Source organism: Amia ocellicauda, chromosome 15 (assembly GCF_036373705.1).
Source record: "Amia ocellicauda isolate fAmiCal2 chromosome 15, fAmiCal2.hap1, whole genome shotgun sequence".
Lineage (NCBI taxonomy): Eukaryota > Metazoa > Chordata > Actinopteri > Amiiformes > Amiidae > Amia > Amia ocellicauda.
In genome coordinates, this window is record NC_089864.1 from 10,557,010 (window position 1) to 10,582,951 (window position 25,942).

Below are 25,942 nucleotides of genomic sequence, written 5' to 3' on the forward strand. Positions count from 1 at the left end.
ATTCATTCCCATCCTCACCGCCAGTTCATCGCTGCCTTAGTCAAACGAGTCTGTGCCAGAACAAACACTATTTACCTTCTACACACGTCTACTGAACTCCTGAAGTGATGTTTAGGGGAGTGTTGGTGTACCAATACATCAAGAGGAACGCACACAAGCCGATTTATCACAGTCGACTAATACCGTTAAAGCTAAGTTAGATTAATTGAGAATTCCCATGCTGAATAATACATGAACAAGGTGTAATTACTTTGAAGGGTAGAAATGACTATTCATTATGAGTCAGAAAGTCCTAAATTACTGTTGGAATGCATAATGAAAGCTTATTCCCCAAGAATGTTTATTTATTTATATAATATATATTCACGTGCCACTCATCTCACCTAAACTATGACTACTTTTTATAGTATCTAATCAGTGTCACTCAGAAAGTTCCCTGATACAAAGTGACATAAGCCACTCTTTTGTAGCAGAACGATCATTTGCACGCTGTGAATACCTTTTGTTTCTGTAGGTTGCACAGACACTCGGTATAGACGTGAGATTTACGGTGTGTTTTCCATCTGCATGAATAGTTACTGGACTAGCAGAACATTTTCATGCTCCTTCTGTAGAATTTTACTCTGGAGTAGAATCCTTACCCATGATTCAATGGGTATTGTTCTCCTTCAGTCTATAACTGAATCACCAATACTGTTATGAATAATAATGAATAATAAACTCCTCATTACAAATATAAGGATATTTTCTTGTAATTGCTATGCTAATGTGGTGATTTCTGACATGCAGTATGCATCCAACAGCCTTCAGATCTTGGGTACTAGTTTCCTCCCTTCAGGATAGGGATTTCAAGCCATTATAATTTAGACTAATATAATAATAATGATACTACTACTATTACTATTACTATATATGGACATTACTAAACCTCTGAGAGGTCTTCCTCATTAGTCTATCTGTACCCAAGATTTTTGAAAGAACACACAGGGTAAAGATTGCATGTAAGTGTCACAGTGTTTCAGACAGCAGTAACAGCATGAGGTACAAAACAGAAAATACAGAAATTACTGTGTGTGTCAATCATGTGGTTCAGAAAATGCCCCCTTGTTGTTACACAATTTCTTTGTTTTCCTTTACCATATGCTTTGTCTTTTTCATTGGTTTCTCTAAGTGTCTTTTTTTTGTGTCTTTGGGGCTCACGCCTGTGTCATCCCAGTGAATTTTTAGATAAAAATCACAAGCGAACAGACGCTCCACTCCCAAGCAATTGCGCTGATCTAATTATAAAACAAGGGGTGAATCCGAAGCAGATGCCCACCTGCCTTCCAATTGTCAGGGCCATTTGGTCTGGATCTAATGTTACGTTTCTCCCACATGGACCGCCCGTCCTTGCCAGACTCTGGCACCTTATGCATTAATCTAATCTCTCCCTAAAAAAATGACGGAGTGAAGCGCTACGTTTTGTAGATCATCTTCCTGGCCAGGTTTCTGGGCCCATAGGAATGAAGTGCTGTCTGTGCATGACAGGGCCTCCGGAAAGGCAACTGACAGACATCGCCACCTTAATGGCCCCAAACTACCTGTTAATGATTGCAGTGCCAGCTCCTTCTTGGCAGCCTGGCTCTCCAATTAAGCATCTGCTACAGGCGGAGAGTGAACTCTTAATTGGGAAGAAAGCAGATTCACAGCGGGTTACTCTTTTTGTGGAAGGCTGCTTGATCAGATAAACTATGCCTTCATGGCCCAATGTCTGAACCCATCATCCATTCCCCTCTCGCCAGGTGCGTGGAACTTAATACACGTACAGATGTCAGTCTGCCCAATTTCTCGGTTTTATTTCCCTTTCTAACCTTTCCCTGAACTAAGCCCAGTGATGAATCTGGCCCTAATTGCCAACCCCCTTTTCCTTATTAAGATATATTGTCTGCTATGGATTCACAGGAGCTGTTTGCAGCTATCTTTTACATAGACCTGATTGTTTAATTGCAGATTAAAGATTAATGTAGGTATAATGATTCTGTGAAGACACTTCAGACAATGGTACCCGGCATCCGGCTGGCTGCATCCATTATTCAATCTGGCCATAAATTTGGCTGGGAATTAAATAGTAAGTAGCCGTGATTGCTGCACCAGTCTCAGAAGGCTCTCACAGGAATGAAAATAAATGAACAGGCTCTCACATAAAGAATGTTTCATTATGGGCATTAGTGTGAAGATCCACAGATAGATTAAGGGTGAAGTTGTGTACAGGCAATATTGACATGTGCCCTCTGGGCTTCCTTAACAATTGGTGATTCTAACGCTGTTGAGGACTTGAGCACTGATCGCACTGACCTCTTTTTTCTCAATCAGTGTTCATTTCTCCTTACACTTCCATTCTTTTTGGTCACTTTGTAACAAGAACAATTCATTGTAGTAACGCAGGATTGCATGGGGGGCCGGTGGTTTGTGTAATCGTATATACCATCACACTTACCTTATTTGTTTTTACTGATGCAGCTCCTTATACATCTTATAACATGATTTCCTGGATTGCTTTTATGGTTATACTGCCAATGTCATCACACTGAATCGTTATAATTTGTTGTATTGAAGTAATACGTTTCTGTACATTAAAAGCAAGAGCCGCAATAAGATGTGAACATCTCTTAGCTGCAGTAAACACATTTCTATCAGAAGGATGGTGCTTGAGCAGAAAATTCTTTCAGAAAATCAAACATTGCAAAGTCAGATGCAAACATCTTACAGCCATCAACACATCATGCCGAAAGGGCAAAAGGTCTGACATCCAGAGAAATCTGGAGCGAAAGACACAAGTATACAGAACTAATTATTGTTATTTTGCTCATTTCACTTCGCTGTTAGTAAGCAGTTCATTAACACACTTTGTCACAACATGTTTAATCCTTGGCTACTCTGTGGAAAGATGCTCATTAGTTATAGGGACATTCACAGCTCATTACATCTATGTAATATATGCCTAGATAGATTTATTTTTGGGGGGGAGGTTGCATAAAACATTGGTATGATGTTTAGTTAAATGAATTAAAAGCTAACCATCATTCCTCTAACATTTAACATCTATATGTTATTTGTTCCAACTGCAGAATTGCATTTTCTTAAAAATATAATTGTTTTCTTCATAACAGTTATTTCAGTCGTAATCCTAAGAATAGCTCAGCATATTGTGCAGATAAAAAGGTAAAAATGTTTTATACTGTACAAGCTCATGGAGCAGTGAAATGATTTAGGCCAATCCTGGAGCATTTTCCTGTCACCCCTTGAACCTTGAAGTGTGTGTTGCCTTTCTTATTCACTCACTTCATGTCAAAATAACAACCTCATTTCTGTAAAAGGGGAAGATTTGTATAATATAGTATTACCCTAGAGGAATCAAGGCACAGCATTCATGATTTACAGTCAGAAATTGACATTGTACCTGATAGGATCTGCCAGCTTCTGGCTACAAGTATTTGAAATGTATCTCCTTTTTTAGTTGTTGAAGATAAAAATAAACTTGTACTGTATGTTTATAAATAACAAAAAAAAATTCCATTGCAAAAGCTCTTGTCAGTTGTAAATCTTTAATGTGTTTCCATACAGTATAGATAGATAGATGATAACAGATGTTTCCATACAGTAGCCTCCACATTAATGCATACCGATCTTCATGTTTTTAGTAGGTGGTGTTAATCCGTGCTTTTCAAGTGCTTATGTATAAGGAAAGATCAATCGACCCTCCAGTGCTTGTTCATTTTACACAAGCCCAATGTCTGGGCAATCAAGAGAGGAGAACGTCTGGGAATTCATGACTAGATACATTAGCCTTTCTTTGAGCTGGCTGGCTAAAGTCTAGCAGTGTCTATTCTCTCCTCAAAACTTATGATCCAGACTCAACACCATCTTATATTAACTGTTCTGACAGTCCATCGCTCTTTCTTCAACTCCTCATCTGCTCTCTCTGACCTGCCAAGGATAATATTCAGCCATAATTTAGTGTAATCCCTTTGCAATCTCAAACACACCTCATATAGACTGTAACTCTTCCCCTTCCTAGCTGTATAAAAGTAGCTGTTAGCCCATCCTCAGATGTCTTAGCCTTGGAATTAGTCAGGTTTCTCTCCTGTGTGCTTCTTTATAGTGGGGGGGAGATACTGTACACGATGGTATGGTCACACTGGTGTTTAATATTAATCCAGCGGTCTTAGCCATTGAACCAAGCAATCCTTCCTGTTCCTTTCATGCTGCTCCCCCTTGGCAAGCAGGCGAGAGTGTTTCAGCTTTTTCTTCTCCGGAGGCTTGTTCGTATCTTTCATTTTCTATGTCCTCGCCATTCACATGTTTCTTGTATGTAAACCTTTGCCAACCAATGTGCAACTGCCCTGAAATGATTTATATAACCATTGTCTTGCTATATTTCTGTCAGTGTATACATTTTTTTGTATTGTTTTAACTAGAATGCATGAGATTTCTCAAGGAGTACTGAGGTTCTGTATTAATGTCTTTAATGCAAACAAGTCTGCTTGACTTGGCACCACATTTCCTTGAATGTTTATTTTCTGAAAAGCTTTGTGATAGAAAACAAATTACATCTCATACCTATTTTTATGCAAATGTGATCCTTTTGATATTTCGTTCCCCCATGAATCATGACTTGTTTTTGAATCCTTTAGGATTTTTTCCTCAAGCTCTACCTGCTCTACCTTGTTTTTAAATATCAAAGCTATATACATAATCCATTCACCACCTCTTAAAAAACATTACAGTAATCAGAGTCAACAACTGTCTTAAGGCCATATTTTTCCACCTTGACTTGACGGAATCCAACACTCAACTTGGTTTGTTTGAAAAATCCAGTTTTACGTTCTAGTCGGGGCAGCTGGAAAAACTCCATGTGGATTTGCTTTCACCCAACTCCTTCAGCACTATTTTTATTTCGGTATCAAAGTCCTGCATGTCTTCCTTTGTAAACACTGCTGTGAAGTACTAAACACGTTCTGCTGAGATTTTTTTTTTCATTAACTCCACACATTATCCATTTGAATTATACTGTATGCTATCTGTTTACAACATATAATTTATTTTTTGTCTTCACACTGTTTTTGTTAAGGCTGTGAGAAATGTATAAGATATAGGCTCGGAGCTACAACCAAGTTCTTTTTTGAAGTACACTTGTTAAAAGAAAAAGTGTATTCATTTAAAATCACTATACATTGTGTACTGTTATATAAAAAAGATAAGTGTTAGCTCTGCCCTAGGATTAGGATCTTCTGCGGTGTAATAGCATTGATATCGTCTGATTTCACTCATTTCAGCTTCTTTATGTCTGAATGTACAGATGCTTTTTTCATTCTTGGGATTGAAAAGCAGTTATCATGCCCTTTCCTGGCTTTCCTCATTTAATAGTTATGACATACACTCAAAATATAAACAGGCGGTTTGTCTAAACGTTTGATATGTAAAATACCTAAAACCAATTCTGGTGTGAATGCAGTCAATTCTTCATTGTACTCTGGTTGTCTTTAACATCTTAAAGATACGTCCCAGAATAATAATAATGTTTTATATTATATTGCATGTGGAATTCGTTGACTTATGTTTATGTTTTCAGTACATGTTTTTTCTGTTGTTTTTACCATGCTTGTTATTTCATTTTGTTTTTGTTGCATTGCCACAATCGGAGTTCTGAGTCAATGTCTTTCGGTTGTTATTTAGCATACATACTAACCCTTCCAAGGAAATCAAAGCCTCTCAAAGCTTCTGAACTGAGGGAAGTGTGGTGGCAACCCATTTGAGCTCCTTGTGCTCTGAGTCCCAATGAGTAAGCGTTTTGCTTTGATGCTGGGCAGCACTGATGTGCTTATCTTTGTTTTCTCAAATTCGGTCTTGAGTAACAGTTTGAGACAGAATGCACTGTGAAATCTCTTTAAAGTCACATAAATAAGATATAACAAAGTAAAACCAACTGAGGACCATACAATCCAACCTCCATGGGTTTCAAAAATGAATAATCAGATTATTTACCCCAGCCACCAAAGGGATTATATATTTTCATTGCAAGAACATGCAATTAACTAATTAAAATAATCTGTGATTTAAATGAATGTGATCTGTTGGCAGTTTTTCGTAAGGCGTGACTCAGTGGAGCAGATTTGTCTGATCTCTGTCTCCCGAAGTCTTAGTCAAGACAGCCTTCCGTTTCCCAAATTGAAATTAAAATTCTCGTCTTCAGTCCTTTAGCAACTTGACACTTCATCAACTGTGCACACATTTCCATGTCAGACACGCTTCATTCAATTCCGACACTGTCGTCTCACAGTTAAGCATTAAGGCTTTTTTTGAATGAGTTGGAATGGATGAATACATGAATTTGTTATCACTTCTTGGCCTGGAGCCACCTGCAGTAATCCTGGCTTATTGTTCACGTTGGCATTGACCGAATTGACCAGATCTGTTTGCTGTCAGTGCCATCAAGCAATCTGGAGACGACCGGTCTCTCAAGCTTTTGTGTTGCCAGACCTCCTTATGGCCTTATTACAGCCCTAATTGATCTGTTTTGCTTGTGATAAAAGTCTTTTCAACTGCTCTTTCTAAAGACCAGGGTTACTGCACAGCATTTACAGTACCTGAGAAAGTTGATTCTGATTAACACAGAAAGTACCCATCTATATTGTCCCTTATAATGAGTTGTCACTGCTATAGTATAGTATGTCTGTGAAGGAACCAGATCACACTTCTTTGCTGTATATGTTTGTTTGTTTGTTTGTTTGTTTTTAAACATGGCCTACATTCATCAGGTTCAAGTGTTCAAGTTTCTCTGCTACAGAAATGCCAGACTATATTTTTTAATTAGACAGAGAGTTTGAAAATATTCACGTTTGTTGAAAGACCATTAGCAATTGCTGCGTGAAATGAACCAGTCATTTGGCATGAGATGCTGTCTTGTACCGCAGCACTATCTTCCAATAGAAAACATTCCCAGCACACAAAGGTATGCATGAAAGGGCATTCAGAAAGCTTCAAATGCCTTCAACAACTGTGTCTTGTGGGACATGGTGTGTGTAGTTTTTCCGAAGTGAAACAAGATCATTTGATACAGAATGCTAAAAAGAAAAGAGACTGCGCTGCTCCCATTTAAGTGAAGGTCTGCACAGCAATAAACAGAGCTGAACTCGTGACCTCTTGGTTGTAGACGATGCAAATGCAGCCTCCGTTAACTTTGATCTTAACAGACAACTGTCTATGAGTGAAGCGGGCTGAACCAGAAGTGTCTTCCACAGCACATTCACAGTCTATCTTGGGACAGTACATAAAATAAAACCAATGAAAGGTAATCAAAAAGTTGTCATTTTCTTTTCTCTCGGTTTGGTTAGACCGTGTAGTCCTGAAATAGATGCAGGCCTTTTGAATCAACCAAGTCCCTCGCTCAGACCTGAAGTCTTATTGATCCTTCCTCAGACTTGTGATGAATTTAATTCTTCAGAATAGTGACTAACTGACAGAACTGAAACCCTTCCAGTCTGGAGTCTTCCACTGGCAGCTGTTAGTAGCCTTTAATGTTGTCAACACAAAGGATGATAATTCAATCAGTTCTATCATGACATTATGTGTTACCACCCTTTTTCTATAGTGTCACAGTACCTCTTAATTCGCAGATCATGTTTAATACGATGAGAAGCACTAGTTGCGCTGGTCGAGGAATTTCAGTACTACGTTGATAAATCTTTATTTTACACTATGTTAATTTTACATCTCCTAAAGTGTCTGATAGTTAGATAGGCAGATAGACAGACATTCGCAGATTGCAAAAAAAAATGTTGGATCAGAAGCCAGTGTAGCAGGTTAATAGGATGATATATTTCAGGTTTTCTGTGCGAAGGTTGAGAGACAGATGCAGGGTTTTGCACAGAAGGAAGTATGAGATAATTAGATCTTTGGCATGGAAGGCATATCCACCAAATGTGTGTATGTTCACTAGGCGTGTTATCCGTCCATTTAGTGTTTGATTATTTGCGTATGGCTGTACCAGCTAATGTTGTAGGCAGTTCTCAGACGATGGGCAAGACATCTGTCAAGGTGCTGCTGACGATCACTGGACAATGTGCGAAAAACATACAGCTGAAGCTGAGAATCTCTGACGCCTTCTCAGAGCACACTGAATTAATTAAGCATATTTTCTCTATAATCACTTTACCAAAGAAGCATTTGTAGTTAAACGCACATTTGAAGGGTTTTCATGTACCATAGCATGGATGCGTGTGCACGGTTTTATGTTTTTATGTTTGTATGTACCTACACACGTGCGTAGTATAGCTGCTTTGGCTTGATAAATAAAATTGGCCGGGACAGCAGTGTCAGATCCAGTGCCATCTGGCTAGACCAGCTAAAACAAAGGATAACGAAGAAAATACATTATTTGACAGCTGTTAATACCCTTTGTTGAATTTTTGCATTGAAAATAATCTTACAAAGGGACATGATTTAATTGTACACACTTGCTGTACGATCATATAACTTCAATTAAAGGCATAAGGTAGAGTTAAAATGATATCTTGCTGGTTTATTATGAGACTAATTGTTAAGATGGTGGCACACAGCAGATAATGTGTCCCAGGTTGACAGCTTAAAATCCATGGCAACAGCTGTGGGGATATATTTCCTACTGTACAGCAACTTAAGCCATAACTGGGATCCTTATTGTGTTTTGCCCAGGGTATGTGTGTGGTTGTGCATGTATGGATGAGAAAAGTACAGAACAACACAATTATCTTGTCCTGTAAATACATACAGATTATTGTTAAGGTGTCTCACACACATTTTCAAATTATAATTAAATAAGATCATAGGATGGGATCAGAGCCTTTAAAAGCATGCATTGTTCACTTTGTTTGAAAACAATTACTTATTTACAAGACCTATGTATTGTATGCACATATCATAAAGCTTTATTAGCTTATTGTTATGTCCTTTATTATTTGTGCACTAGTTTATGGTGTTATGGTGGGTACACAAAATATTAGTTGTTAATGACCAGGCAAAAAGTTGAGAATTACATTTTTTTTGTCCTGCAGTAAATTGACTTTATGTTTGAGTATATGTGTGTGTATGTGTGTGTTTTCCAATTTCCTTTGCTATCACATTTTACAAGCCACTAAACTGGATTATCCTCTCCAAACCAGCTTTAGTAATTACCATAATGAAAAGAGTTTGAAGGGGGTGCTTTCATTCCATATTTATTCAAAGGGATTATTTAAAGAAGGGGGTTTCAGTAATATTTGGAATAATGCTCAAGAAAGATTCAATATGACAAGAGATAATGTCACCAGGAATTCATTCTGATAAGATATGCAATAGAGCGTGAAATTCTATCTCTTTATTGGGTGTAAAAAATTATACTAATGTAGGCTATTTAAGGGGTATATTGAGCTCTTACCAGATCTGATGATTATAATAATGATTTTATTTTGGGTCTAAATGCTGTGGGATGTTTCATACTTTCCCACCATTCTGTATCCCAGTGAAGTGGAAATGCTTTTGAAATGAGCCACCATGGATGACACAGAAAGCCTACTTTTATTTGTAGCTTCTGTATGTGCTATATTTAGGATTCAGACCTCATCAATCTCATCCAGTTGCAGCCAGGTGTACAGTCACTTTCCTGTTATCTTCTCTTTCTGCTAACGTCATCCGTAATTAATAATGTGTGTCCTGGATGTTTTTTTTGTTTGTTTGTTTGTTCCAGCACCATTATTATTTTTGGAAATGAAAACCAGCACGTTAAAGTATCAAAATACAGCCAAGCTAACGAGTTTTAGTTGATCAACATTGTGTTTTTACATTCATAAAATGACTGCTTACTGTACATTTGTTCCAGTTTTTGACAAATGCAATTACTGTGTGAAATAAATACAAGAACATCCACAGTGTCTCGTTGTATTTCCATGTAATCCTGTGATAAACAAAGCATTATTATTTATAGTCAATGTTTTTTCTGCCATAATTAAATTCACTGTATAATTAGCAACATAGGGCTTGTGCTTGATCTTCAGACATTTTCCAGTTGCTTGATTTTTGTGGTGCTTTTAATTAAAACTCATCTTAAAAAATCAAATTATCAGCTAAGCTTTCACTTTAAAATCAACTTTGCTTTAAAGTCTCATCGATTTGCATAGGATGTTTCATTAACCTTGAACAATTAAATATGCATTCAGCTCAATTTGAAAATTATGTACTGTATATAAATTCACTTTGCTCAACTGTAAAAATTGGATACATGCTCCATATTTGAGTAATTTGTTAGTAATTGACTTTACGTGATTTTACTTAATCTCATTTTATGGATTAAAGGCAGGTTACTCACCATACACACTGAGAAAGTGTATGCATAATAAACTTTGCACTTAAACAAAGTGGTGTAAATCTATCTAGTTGAGATCTGGGCTCTGAGAGGGTTATTCCATGTAATGCAGGACATTTTTGCTATATGGTAAAGTTGGAACAAATATCCAAAACTGGAGAGAGTATATTGGATTTGTTTTGGTGTCAATTCACTGCTTGTCTTCTTTCAAAACTATCTTTGAGTATTGAGCATTTCCTATGTAGAAGCACAATTCTATGTCAATCTTCCACTGATGTTGTTTTCAGCTGTATTTTGCAGTTCAGAAAGTAGCCTTTTAGATTGATGGATGTGTCAACGGGACCAAATTAAACTGTCTGGACAAAGGAACCCCAGCACCTTAGATGACCTTTTGAACGTGTGGGTAGAAGTGTGGAACCCCAATTCAAAAGAGCTTTCAGAGATTTATCTGAAATTGCCCCTGGATGAATTCTAATGCTTTTGAAGGGAAAGGGTGAACATATTTACTATTACTAATATATCAAGGTATTTTGTAGGCCAAGGTCGTGCTGTCTGTATGCATCGCAGAAGGAAAGTAGCTAAAGTCTAAGACTTTTGCATAGCAGTGTATAAAGAAATAGAGACAGATTTCACAGTAGTACCACATTCCTCTTGTTAAATACTGGAGATGACCTACTTCCAGGTTCTCTCTTCCTCTGGTGAACTTAATCAGTGCATGTTGCTGAGCTAATGAGCCCTGGAGGGCTGAGATCATCCGGAGGAATATCCACATAACCCCTGCAGGCGCCAGCGGTCACTGTGACGCTATGTGGCGAGTGATCCCTGTACGATTCTGCCTTCCAGAGCCGGGGAAGCTATCATACCGATTTAGTGATCCACAGAGACTTCTGCCCCTTCAACACTGCAACAGGGTTTTTAGAACTGACTTTGGAGTTTGCATTAAACACAGAATAACATATGATGGGTTGGTACAATATTTTTTGCTGGACATGTTAAATGTAGAGCTATATACTCAATCTGAAGTGTAAAGACTGCTGGAAATGTTTATACCCGGACTGTATTTACCGGGTTATTATCCTATACTTCTGTTTTGTCCCCAGGGTGTACTATTATTCCACTCCTTGTAACAGCTCGTGCTTTCCCTCACGCAAGGCCATGTCACCCTCAGTATGACACTATCAATTCTCTATGCATTTTACATAGCTAGAATACATTTTCTAATGGTTCCAATAGGAGCCGGAGGGCTTTGTCTGTGTTAACGTCTTATAGACTTTTGATCAAACAAGAATACCTTTAGAAATGTATATCATTTTATCTGTAACGAGACAAGTGAGTACATATATTAACACTGGAGGGGCTGGCAGTTGGCTCCGGGAAATTAACATTGATTTCTTTCTAGTCCTGCTGGTAAGACAGTAACATTGGTTGCGTGTTTCTATGGACCTGCTGCACGGGTCACAGTCATGGGTTATGCACTTGTTGGAACCAGTACAAGGTCACGTGGATTAAAGTATAAATGAAAACATGCTTGTGACAGAAATCTGATACAATCATCATTTCCAGAAGAAAATTGAGGGTTGGAGGGGGTTGACAAATAAATAATACATAAAACATAAATGCAATCCAGATGAATTCTATAATAATTATGTGTGGAACTGAAGGTCAGAGTTTGAACTGTCAGAGTAAGTGGTCACCAAATTTGCATGCAGTCATATTTAAGCTGTTTTATGGATTGCTACAAAGGGAATTCCTTCCTGACCTTTGACATCTGCAGTATTCCTCTGCATTAAACCATTATACCTGGAATGATGAAGATGACTGAGAAAAGATTCCTCTTAAACTAAATGTGTATTTCTGTAAATGTTAGGAATTGCTTTGTCAATATTTAATATTTGACCAAGAAAACAAAACAGGCAGAACTCCACTTAAAACACAACAAGATCAAATAGCTCTTACTGTGAAAGGCAGCTGACGGCAGTGCATTCAGTGTGTTTTACTGAGCTTGGGGTTAAAGGCTGGCTGATAGTTGGCTCATGTTGAGATGTGCAGGATTGTCAAATTTCCCCAGTGGCTTGGCCTTTCTACCACAGTTCCAAGTCATCAGATAAAACCAGTAAGCACCAGGACTAGTTCAAATAGTGGCTTTGATTGTCACGAGTGATTTATATACTCATAACTTCTTTACTGTACAGATCCTGTGGTCATATTTTAGTCTGACACTTACTATTGAAATGAGACATTTAGGTTTGCGAATAGAAGCTGCATTCCAGGAAGGCAGTAAAGCATTCGGGACCACTAGCATAGAACGGTGAACATTACCAAGTGGGATTTACTATCCTTTTGTACCAAATGCTCTGCTTTTCACCTTGATATTGTTTTTTTTTTCTTCTGAACAGTGTTGAATAAAATCAAAACTGGTTTTGTGTGGAAAGAAGAACTAGAAAAAGAACATTATCTGAAAACTTTTTAGGCTGCATCTCTGCAGCTCATTCATAAAACCTGTAGCTGTTCATCCATATTCATTAATAAATCTAAACGGTGTGGTGCTCTAAACATCATAAAACATTATAATGTACTTTAATTAATTAGATTTCTCCAAAGCCAATGACACAAAACAAACAAACCAAAGGTCTTTCATTGACATAACAACAGGAGCTCCAGCACAATGATGTTTGATTGCCCATACGAGCCGCAGTTTAGCAGTTTGACTGCAGAGAAAGATGATCCACAACTAAGACTCCACGAGCCAGTGGATGTCGTAAAACACCCAGCAATCTGCATCAAATGCATGAACCTTCACAGAGAGGCAGTAGTCACTGTGACTGATCAGCAGTCAATTCGGTTGGTGTGTTCCCATTTTGCTGCCAGTTCTGGGGATGTTTGTGTTTGCCCAGTTTGTGACACACACACACATTTGATCTTGTCCTCTCTGTCAGGCAAATGCAGTATGGAAAACTCAGATTATTCCTGTCTTCTATCCTCATATAGTTTTAATTGTTTTCCCGGCTTATGTTTGTTTATGTTGCAAGTTCTATTCCAGTCCAGTTCGAATCCTGTGCATTCTTGATAATTAGAACAGTAGACAGCATGGTGTGGAAAATGATTTATCTGAACAAACACTTGCCTCATTTAAGTCAGAAGATTTGGCATTGCACTGCACACCACGTGTAATGTTTCATTAGTATGCTGCGATGGCGTCCACCCTAACTGCAACAGCTGCATTAAACTATTAATCAATTTGCCTTCAAATTAATCAGCAATGAGACAAATATGGGACAAATATGTATTTCCCAGAATGCTGTGAATGCTGTGTATTTTCTATCCTTAATGAAAGGTGTTGTGCTTGATGCCAATAACATTTTCCATGCATTTATCCAGATTGTCGTGTAAAAACAATAGTTATGTAATGGTTAGATAATCATCGGCAAAAAAATGTAATTATCCAGTTAATTGTAATATAATAGTGGCAAACTAGGCAAACCGCATACATTTTACTGCTACCCGTGTCAAAATTACTTAAATGTGCTTACACACTAATTAAAATGACAGCACCACAAGTAAGACTCAAGGGAATACACATAAACCCTTTAAAAGCACATAAAACTCATAAAGCCACAGATTAGTATTTATATACTATTAAAAAAAAAAAACTTTCATGTGGTTAATTTGATGCAGTAAAAAATGTAATGCTATATTAAACTCTGCTGCCTAGGGATGGTTGGAGTTCAGCAGTTACCTTTTATGCAAGTTAATAAATTATTGTTGGTCTGCAGTAAATGAAGTGTAATAGGTGCAAGTTGTGTTTATGACATCAATTTTGGGTGATAAAACTATTCTTGTTTTTACTGTCTTATAAGGTATTGCAGTGACACCTCAATGAGCATTTGTACCATTAAATCATCTTAGAGATAATGTTGTAGACAGAGATGCACAACTGCTTGTTTCTTAGCCTTGACATCCACACAAATCAACAAGCAAACTTAATTGAGTTCAACTAAACAGTTAACTATTTGGAAAAAGCTGAATATACCCTTTTAATATAATCTGGGCTCAGCATATGCAATAACTATACTACACTTTAAACCTTGATTACTCAACCTGAATGGACAGAAACTTGTGATACGCTGTCATTGATTTCAAGATTATTAGTTAGTGACCTTGGAAATATTAGTAGCTGCACTACAATATTAATGCAAAAGCATTATTTTTACTACACACATGGAGACAAATTGCCACCAGGTTGAATCAAAGTACATTGGATACATCAGTTGTAACATATCAATAATCATCCTGTGAACTCAAACCAATTCATTATGATCAATAAGATATCAACTATATGTGCTTATACATGTATCTACAAAACACACCATGGTGTTGATAAAAAAGACTCAGCTTATCACTGCCCTTACATGTGCAGGACCTATTCCCAAAATATCAAATCTGACTTAATTGAAGAATGCTTTGATGTTTTCCTTCACATATGCAGAGTTATAAATCAATCAATTCAGGAATGGTAACACAATCAAATCAATTATTTCAGCTGAATATCAGAACAAGTAGCAAATGTGACGATTTCAGAACGCCCATCAAGAAAATGTTCTTAAAATGCCTTCAACCCAACATCATCTGGACAGGACAACACAACCCTCATGTCAAACTGTGCCCATCTGTGCTGCTACAGGATTTCATAGACCCTGAGTCTGGAACAGAATATCCATATTACCAGTTCAGATATCTCGGAGCAAAGTTTGTTTTCTAACTTGTATGATCCCGTACTCCCAGCAGATGCAATTAGTGGAGAAAGGCAGTTGTTAAACTTTTATGAAACATATTTGTGATTCCCAAGTTCCCAGTCCCAGAGGAAAGTATCGTTGATTAAATTCTGTCACCATTCATGAGATGATTTATGAACCAAGGTATGAGAATGAAAATATGAAAACAATCACAGTTGCTTTGTGATATTTTGGGAGTTCCTACAGTATCGGTATACAGTGCTACTGTAAGGAATTTGTTTGATATCCAAACCATTTTGGATTACATGTGTTTTGTAAACCTTTAACCTACATAGTCCTTGAAAGATATTCATGGCTTATCAGTAATCCTTGACAGTGTGCCTTTTTCTTTATCGGAAGCTGTCAGAGAAATCATTGTATCTGTTGTTTGAAGATTATAAAATATTGTAAGAATGTACAGCAACAACTTTGCCAATTACAACATCTCAAAGATTCAAGATCATGCACATTTTTCATTTAAATAAGTTAAATAAGTTATGCAAAGAGGAAAGCTCAACTTAATGTGGTACTAATTCAGACCCTTTCAAAGATTGGACACTAACTTACAAGACACTGAAAATGGAACAAAATATGTCCAATACTTTTTGTGCGCAGCAACATGCCAGTTTTCTTGTGTACAGTTTTAAAGGAAATGTATGCAGAGATACATGTGTTTGGCTTCGGCCTCTGCAGTATACAGTTCATCGCAAGTGTAATTTATTTTAGGAGTACTATTTTACAGAAGTATCTCAGAGATATGTATATGTTTTGATTTTATAATATTCATTTAACTCAAATGGTTTCAGACAGGATACAAGTTTCGCATTTACTTCCAGATGGTTTATGAACAGCAGACTGAGCTATCATGTATGTCATAAAACATTATGTAGTGAAGCACCCTTTTTGTGGGGGGGAAACAAAACTCAGAAATTGGACATTTTACTGTATTTGTATTCTGCTGTTCAATGTCCATGTGCAAGCACCAAATGAGCAACAGTGGAATCAATGTATTCCAAGTTCTAAAGAGTGATTCAAATGTTTGCGCTTTTCTACATAGAACAAACATGAATGGCAAGGAAATACTTTAAACTACATTAAAGAAATCATAATGTTCTTGGGGGTGGGGGGGTGTTATTTGTTTTTCAATATCATCTAGTTTGTCTTTGATCAGATGTTTTCTAAATATCTAGGTTAATTTTTCATCCATTAGCTGTGACTTAATTTCCCGTTTCAATTTACATCATGTTAATCAATATTTTATTTACTTTTAAGCAGATATTCCACTGAATTCAGTGTGCTGCTACAAAATAATTGTAGATGGAAATATGTGTACCCTTACATTATACACACATGAGTAAGATTGGATTAGGGAACTATTAAGGTGTGAATATTCATAAATGGATAATAATGCATAATTTCAACCATGGGTGCAACTTACACACGAGACTCCACTTTTTGCTAAATGCCTACATAAATAATTCCTGTCTGAAAACTTGAATAGCAAATTCATCATATCCCAGATAATGTGAAAGCCACTTTTCCTGTCAATGTAGGAGGCATATGTGATTCTCCAGCCAAGGCAGCTAAATAAATATAGTTTTGTCCGTTTTCTAAACAGGAAAAGGCAGATCATTTTTTCCCATATAGTCTATGTGCCTTTCCAAATGTATGTGTATTTATTTCTAACACAAACTTATTGGTCTTGTTCTGCCAACGTTAATCCACTGTGCGGCTTTATAGAAATGGTAGGGAGTAAACAGCCCTTGTTTAATTTGGTTGTTGCTGTGGACTGGGTCCAAGCAATATCCACAACTCTCTGTTTTTTGGACAGGCTCGTCTGTTCACATCTGGTGCACATTAGTCTGCAAATCAAATGGAGCAGTCATTTACCAGAAGCTGCATCAGGTACAGGGATGATAAAGCTTGCATATGAAATGCTATATGCTTTACTTAATATTCCAAAGTTGATTGTGGATTAATTAGTCCATCTGGTGCTCATTACATTGAAAAACCAACTCCTTTCCTTTTACTTAACACAGATTCTTTGATTCAATAATACACCGTATCAACAATAAGAAGCACGGTGCTGACACAGGTCAGATAGTACCACAGGGACTGGGGGAAATTTGATCATTTTTTTCCAGGACTGTCACAAGCTGTAGTCGGGCTCATTTATCTGTGAGATCTCCTTTGTCTTTAAACCCTCGGCTTTAGGATTTGGCTCAGCAGCCAAAAGATTGAAACAAGCTGAGACCAAAAGGCAATATGTGCTAATTAAACACAACAAGGTTTAGCATACAGTGTGTGTGTTTCAGTGTTCAGCATGTTCTAACTTTAAGCGAGGAAAATTGGGTGTTAGACTTTGTTTATTTCCATTTTTGTTCTAGCTTTCAGTAATAACACTAATGGGATGGCATTGCAGGGACAATAAGGGACTTCTCTCCCAGCTGTAGAATACTGCATGGTCTCAAAATAAGGTCAGCTAAAATAAAACGCATAAGCACTGCTTATCATACAACAATGAAATTATTATGTTTAGATTGAAAGAATACAAAAACACAATGGATGGAAACGAGATTATATAAGCTGTAGTAAAAGGTAAAAGTAAAATAAAATTCCAGACGATTCCCCATGTTTTTAGGATATTCTGCTGATGGAAAGCATGACTGCTTTGCCCAGAGATCCACGGGTGAATGTGATTCTGAATTAAATCACCTCATGATGACAGGGCAGCTGAGGTTAGTCAGCAAAATAACAATTGGATGTGAGATTTGTAGTTATGGTCAGCATAGAACATGGCCTTATGGTCCTTCATGGGAAAATAATGAATAAATAAATGCGGCACTAGACTCTACAGGAGTGGTTTTATGGCAGCTGAATTTTGTTATGGTTTAGTGTATCTGAACATGTTGCGTTTTATTTAATTCTGTGGTGATTATATTCATATGAAAGTCACTTTTTCTTAATGATGCTCTTTGTTAAAATTCAGTTGGTATTGGAAGAAATATATCTAGTCATTCTTAGTGTTTTCAAGTCTTAAAACAGATATCAATCAGTTGAAATCCTTATGAGGCAGACAGATTGTCAGAAGAATAAATGTGAATGGTATGATCAAAAGAAAGGAGAAATACTACATGTACACAAAACCAGTGTGAATTAAAGGTCATTCAATAATGGATAAGAATCTGCCAAATAACGTCACATATATGACAGAGATGGGCGTAGTGTGACTTATTCTGGTTGTTCATTGAGCACAGATTTTCATTGCAACTACTTTAAAGAAAATTTCACTTTGGCATGTACAACTGTAAAACAAAATAGATAATTGTTCAAGAAAAATTAATGAAAAGCAAATGAATAGAGCAGAATGTAATGATATCTCTCTGAAAGGCTTGTTGAGTACACAAGCCTTGCCCAACTTGGAAAAACATGTCAACATCCTGGTGAGGTGAAGTGTCTCTAATCAAGCTGCAATATATTCCCTTCCCACAATGTGACCCATGTTGACTAAAACCCACATTGTTGAGATCATTGTTTAATTGGAAACAGGTGTGTCCTGTCGCTGTGGAAGATGTCTGTGGATAACTGTAGGACATCTGTTGCGTGTCACAGTGCTTCACATGCGTCTTCAGGCTTGATGCATCACGGTTCACTTGAGACCAACTTTTCCATTTCAGTTGCTGTCTTTTACCCCGCCCCGTGGGATCTTCTAGAAGGGAGTCTCTTGATATTCAATGAATACAGGGCATTATAGTATGCATCAGATCATCAGTGCCTTTGTGAATTGGTTTGTTATTCCACACATGAATGTGAAGATGTGCAAAACCCCTCCCCGATCGCTGATAATACAGTGGATTTTTCCTATTTTCATATTTACTAGTATTTTTTCCACCACTAGGGTGACGTCCCATCTAAATTTGTGACCACCGATCAGTACAGTTCTTGTGCCCTGTTTTTGATGGATATTTGTTTACTTCCAACATGGCGGGGCACACAAATAAACACACTCTCACACACCGAGCAAGATTATAAATTGGTCTTTTCTAGGAAGGCAACTCAAAATTAATGACACTGACCAGAAATCCTGCGACCGCCATGCATCATGATGATTGGTGATACTTAAAATCCTTCATTTAACCATATCCAGAGATGATGGCTGTCCTTTGTTTTGGTATTATAGTACATTTGAGATGGTATCTCATTCTCATTTCCCCTTTTCTTTTCGTATAACAGGATTTAATGGAGCGTTGATTTCTTTATTTGCTTGGCGACAGTAGAAATTATTTCAGTTCCCATTTTGGAGCTGCTTTATGAGCTCTTTGTTCTGTAACTTTTAAGACACAATCTCTCAGCCTAAGTTGGGGTGGTCTTGTCATTTAGCTTTGTCCTTTTCATGAATATAAGCTAATGTATAGCATTGTTCATGATTTAAGCTGTCTGTTTAGCTACCATTGTTCTAAAATTGGTAGGCATTATATTAGACTGCAATAAACCTGTCAAATTAGGAAATACATGAAACCAAAATTAATTGAATTGTATTATTCAGAGACATATCAGAGTGACAGGACTTAGGCTGTGTTCATGTATTAATCTATTTATGTTTCTATTTGATAATGTATTTGTTTGTTTCGCAGGTCAACGGGAAGGATCTTTCTAAAGCAACACATGAGGAGGCAGTGGAAGCGTTTCGCAGCGCCAAGGAACCCATTGTAGTTCAAGTTTTAAGACGAACTCCTATCGCCAAGAATCATGGGAATTCTCAGGAAGTCCAGCTTGTGGATGTTTGCACACAGACGGACATTACTTTTGAACACATTATGGCTCTCTCCAAGTTAAGACCATCAACGCCACCCGTACCTGACATCTGTCCATTCTTGCTTTCTGACAGGTACAGAGTTTGTTTTAATTTCCAAATAATGTGTACGTCAGACAGTTGAATTACTGTTTAAGTGCAATACATTTTAATAGGAAAAAAGGGCGATTGTGTTGGGCGATTAGAAACAATATAATTGCCTGAGACTCAACAATCAGAGACGGTGTGCTGAGCCCCTCTGGACAAGATCAGGGTCACGGTGAAGAAGACTACAGTCAAGCTGGTGCCTTTTAGTTTTCCTTCTGAGGGAAAGTAATATATAAACATTAGCTGAATACAGGTCCCATTAAAAGGAAGCTTCCGAGTTAATGGAGACCATCAGAGTGAACGAGAGATCACGTTAATCATGAATGTTTCAACATCCATGGATGATTAAGTGAGCTTTAAATCCATTGGCCATCTCAGTCTTTAAATTGCTTTGTTATTACGGAAATGTGATGGAAGTTTAGAGAATTCTACATCTCTGACATACCCTGAAAATGGCTATAGTTTCCAGAGCTTGGTTTTAGACAGTTCAAGGCTAATTTATTATTGTTATTTTTAATACTTTGTCTGGTTTCAACAAGATGGTATTTCTTATCTTGTTGGCACTGTTGCCTGTGTCCACAGATCACACTTTTGATCCTCAAAAGGGGAAAGTGAGCTCTTTTGTTTGTATTTGCTAATTTCTAATAACTCCATAAAACTACCATTAGATCCTGAATGTAATAATTAAAGAGTGGCACATTAGTTTGGTTTAATGGAGACTTTACAAGGTGATTAAGGGAAAATGGGCTAATAAAAGCAGAGGCAACCAACCTCAGCATTTCTTTTCAACCGATTTATCACTGCTGTCTCCCTCCATAACCAACATGTCACATAAAATTCAAAGTTTAAAAAGGCTATTAAAACAGATTTTAGGGCAACAACTTGTGTTTTTGCTCATGTTTCTTTCTTTTTTTTATCATTGTTAGCAAACACAGTTAATTTTCTACCGTAGGCCCCAGGCAGCTACCATGAATACACAGTATCACATATTAAGGCACAGGTTTAACTGCAAGTACAGATCCAGCGTTTGTATGGACTGTGAAAGTAGATGTCATATTTTGGTGAAAAAGAAGATTTGGAAGTAAAGTCAATAAAATGTTATTCAGAGCTGTATTTGGCCACTAACACTGTCAGAGTCAGACAGAGATAAAGGTATCCCTCCAATTATATTTCCTAGAAAAAGATAGTCATCTAGACCAAAAACTGGATAGATCAAATCTCGTTTAAAAAAACTATGATGGTAAACCACTAAAGGTAGAACTAAAATTGTACCCAGTCAGTAGTTTCATAAAGCAGATGTTATGGTACTGCCTTTAAATGGATTTAAATTACCATGATTTTCTATGAATATAAATCAAATAAGTTAACCTTTTTTAAGGGGTTATCATGACTATTGAAGCATATGGTCCACATAATGCAGTATAATAAAATTTACAAATTGACTAGAATGTCTTGTACAGAAGAGTATATTGTGTTACCGCTTATATTAAACCATCCTATTAGGACAATTTATTTCACTCTATGCTTTGCTTTTTGGAGGGGAGGGGTTGTTTTTACATTTGATGATTTTAATGCTTTAATTGGAGTGAAGATATTATATTATTAATTAATTATCATCTTCACTCCAGCATGGGCTTGGAACACAACTGCACTCGGAGATCTGATGCAGAATTTGCAGGTGCTTTTGATGCTGCATGTTTGGGAATTCTCCCACTGTTTCGAAAAGTTCCAGCAGGGAAAGGATTAAACCAATTTGCTGTTTTCCTGCATGGTAATGTACAATGAATAATTGTAAAATATTTAATTAGAAGCAATGCTATCGGTTGGCATGTGATTATATGATGGCATGGCATCAGCACAGAGTACCCCTTGACAGGTTTCTCATTTCCCACTGTTTGTGGAGAATAAATACAAAAATATGACATCCTTATTTGAAAAGAGACTCATTTTTGGAAGGTGCTGTGTCTTCCCTCGCTCTATAGCTGCCACTCACTGCATCCAATGGAACACGAATATTATGAAGGAACTGAGTTTCTCTCCAGCCTGCCAGCTGACGCAGACAGGATGGATGAATTTGAGTATGAGGTAAGACTTTATTATGTTCCCTCTCCTCCTTATTAATAACTTTTGACATCCTTGTGTAAAACCCCATTATAGACCTTTACCAATCACAAGCACGGCCCAGTTATAATTGACTTTGCAGAGTATCCCCTAAGGGTGGTTATATGACAGATGAAAATTCAAAGGCAAGGCTTGACTTCCTTCCTTACAAAATTTCACATAGATTGGAACATGTATCCATTACCCGCTTAGCAATTTTTCTTGGTTGCTGAGATCAAGAGGAACTTTACTCTAAAGAAGGGGTTTGTGAAAAGCCTGACAATAACATAGTTTTGTTAACGCAATTTGAATACTGGAAGATTGACGTTGTCTTAGAAACCAAAACCAAAACATTTCCAAAATAACCTTGACGGTCTTTTGAAGGCTGCCTTTCCCTGCATCACTGGGAAGTTTGTCCACACAATGGAAAACACAGCGTTATTAAATATGCAAATATGGGGTCTCGGGTAGCTGAGTAACTTAGTAATGTGTAACAGAATAATACAAGTACAGAATATGGTAATTGGACATACTGTAGGAAAGGAAATAACAATGCAAATATCCAAAAGAAGTCTTCATACATAAGTACAGTCTAATAAAAAGGCAGTTGGCAATCGTTTTAAATAATCCAAACTTTACAAATGCAAATGTACTTGTCAGCTCCTGTTTCGCTCTTTTGAACGGGATTTCTCATATTTTCATCTCAGATGCGAATGGTAATTAGATTCTAATAGATAATTAAATGCCATTTTTGATGACTAGACTGTCGACAAAGAGTAAGCCATTACGCTCTTCAGTTTTAATGCGTTTTATTTCCAAGCCATTGAGGACGAGGCACACTGTGGATGATGTATTGTGATTATTAAGAGTTTCTCTTTGTTTCGGATTATTCAACAAGTAAATGTAGACAATATCAACTTTTACTTCTGGTGTGTATGATGTGGGTGTTGCGGTTGATCTCAGATCACTTTGTCCACCTTTAGAGCAGCCCTCCATTTTCCTCATTCACAGCCCGCCCCCTCTGTACCTCAAAGCAAATCTTCCATTTCCTTTACTTTGTATGTTTTTCCATTAGAAGTGCTGACCCTTATATCTGTTCATAAAAATGTATACACTAAAAAGTACGCTACCCTGCCTTACTGTTAACATATGGGGGTATTCAAAAACCATAAAGCAGCACATTCTGTCCAGTGAGCCATGTGTCGATGTCATTAGCAGCTCTAGCCCTGGCTGTGCCAAGTCACTAAATCTTGGCAAACAAACCCTGTGGAGTGCAGAATTACCCTTGACTTTCTCACAAGTGTGAAAACCAGCTGGGATTGATCTGCCTCTCTGCACCTGAGCGACCCCATGTGAGCCGCGTACCACAGGGCCAGGCCAACACCCCCCAGGTTCGGCTCTATCTCCTGAGCTTAGTGCTTACACAGCATCTGCTTAATAGGTTCAACTCACAGAGCATTGTGCTGCTTTTTATTATTGGACATACTTTTCTCGGCCTTGTGAGCGCTAAGGTATTACCAGAATACCAAAATGAACCAACACTTGTCACTGTATTTCACATCTCACCAAAAACACAAAAAATAAGCACCTTACACTGTATGTGATATTAGTACAGAGAGATCATTGTGTTTTCAAATCTTTTAAAGCAAAGAGGTTTATTCTGCAGAGATCCCCTTCCCTGTAGTGAACACTGTGTACTTTGTAACTGCTTTTAAAATCCTAATAATCAAAGGCACAATTATTATGACAGCATTGAGTGCACACGGGTGGTCGGCAGTAATCTGCTCTAATCACACAATCATAGTCATTAGTTTACTGTCAGCCATGATCCAATCACCCAAGGCGAGTGTCCTGCCTGAAATTAAGCTTAACTGGAAAATGAAATCCCCGGGTTAGTCTCGATTCAAAAGGGAATGAAACGTTTAGGTTTGGAAAAAGCTAGTTTGTTAAGTTCACAATGATTTCTGACCTCATGCGTGTTTCTCGTGGTCAGGAGGCTGGGTGGTCCGGTGTTTTAGTTAGTCGGCAGGGTTGAGATTTAAGCCCTGATGGTAAATATGTAAATTTGTTTTCTCTAAACAATCAGATGGAAACCAGTGAGAGGGAATATCAATTTTGAACGTTATTTTGATATTGGTGCATCCCCATTTTGTTTACCTCCTGGAACAACATGACAATGAATGATAAAATCACAATCCAGCTGGAGGAACAAAGCCTGTTCTCCGCATGTTTTTTAGATTCTTATTTGAGAAACGCGGCTCTTCCCATATTTTGTAGTCTATATACTAATCGCTACAATCTGTTGTGTTCATTAATTAATTCACCCACAGGTGTTATCTCCTTTGACTAGTAGCTATTAATTAAAGCGGAACTAGAGGGTTGTTCAGTTGTACAATAAGTTGATTTATTTCTGAGTGGAAATATTAGGAAGACGTCTTTATTTTTGCATGGAATGGCTATTATTTTTTAAGTTTGTTATTTTTTTCTTTGAAAACACCTGAATCACCTATTAAATATATAACCTAAACCCATCTTCTGTATGTTTTAGTCATATTATTAGTAATACCATAGCAATAGTAGTCTATAAAACAGAAAACTGAGATGCTGCAAACTTTTCTGGTCTGTACAGCTACATTTCCTGTATCTAAAATATTATCTTTGTTGTTGTTTCATTTAATCTTCCTTTGCAGAATAGTCTTAATAGGTATCAATTTAGTCGAGCCTAGAAGGCTTGCCGAAACTTCTGCCACACCTATGACCTATCATCACGCACACACATTGTACTGCGACCCACTGATTACTTTCCTCCAGGTCTCTGTGGCTCGACAGCTTCCACTGATTAGGTTTCCTGGGTGGAAAAGATGACCCGGCTGGTTGGAGAAACTGGAGGACAATTTCCTGTCTTATGTTATGGGATTTACTCTGCAGTTGATTCTACGCATTTAAAATTGGGGAGAAAGAAAATATTGCAGTGGCATAACGGCCATGGCATGAAGCAAAACATCCCCTGATCAAATGATATATTTTCATAGAAAAGAAATGTGGGTAGATACCAAAATAGATTGGTTTTGTTCTTCAATGTACATATATTTGTATTATAGGGTCGTAGAGGGCTAGGAGTTTCATTGTAAGGACTTGAACAGAAACGGTGCAGCTTAATAAGATAATGGATTTTATTTTATGAAAGAGGATGGATTCTGCCGTCCAGGTTGGATTTACACAGCGCTGTGTTAGTTTTTTAGATTTTTTATGATGTATTCATTTCACTGACTTGCATCCAGAAACACCTTTTTCATTAAAATTCACAAGAAACTGGAAAAACTGCCTTATGCAAATTAGATTGGTTTACTGTAAAATGCGATAAAAACAAGGTGTAACACTTTTTTGTTTTTTCCAACAACAATATTGTCATTATTAGTAGTAGTATTAATAATAATAATGTATTAGCGGTGTGTCACAAATGCTGACTAGAGAATGTTCAGTAATATGTCTTATAAGGGCCCAGGATTTATGTTATGGGGCATGTCAAGAAATGTAATAAGGAATCTGACAACTTTATTTCATTGCTACATTTATTTGAGGCATGCAATTAAACACAGAGGCCAGAGAATGTGGGATTTTTGATGGTTTGTCATATCATGATCGTAAGGTGGCCACCGAATGCAAGAGGCTAAAGACACTATTCCCCAGTCTTGGGGAAGGGACATCAGCTGTTTCATGTCTGCAGCTTTATTTGCTCATTTCAAAAATATGCTGCCATGCCAGGCACTTGTCACAACCAAATAACATGCTGACACATGTAATGAAATTCCC

General features: G+C 37.3%; 1 protein-coding gene across 1 annotated transcript in view; it reads left to right on the forward strand.

The window, feature by feature from the left end:
- Positions 1-25,942, forward strand: part of LOC136771547 (PDZ domain-containing RING finger protein 4) — a 133,033-nt gene that overhangs the window by 96,175 nt on the left and 10,916 nt on the right. Inside the window, exons 4-5 of the mRNA XM_066723919.1 lie at positions 19,764-20,017; positions 22,012-22,114. Of these exons, the coding sequence (XP_066580016.1) occupies positions 19,764-20,017; positions 22,012-22,114 (357 nt within the window). The remainder of the gene's footprint in view (positions 1-19,763; positions 20,018-22,011; positions 22,115-25,942) is intronic.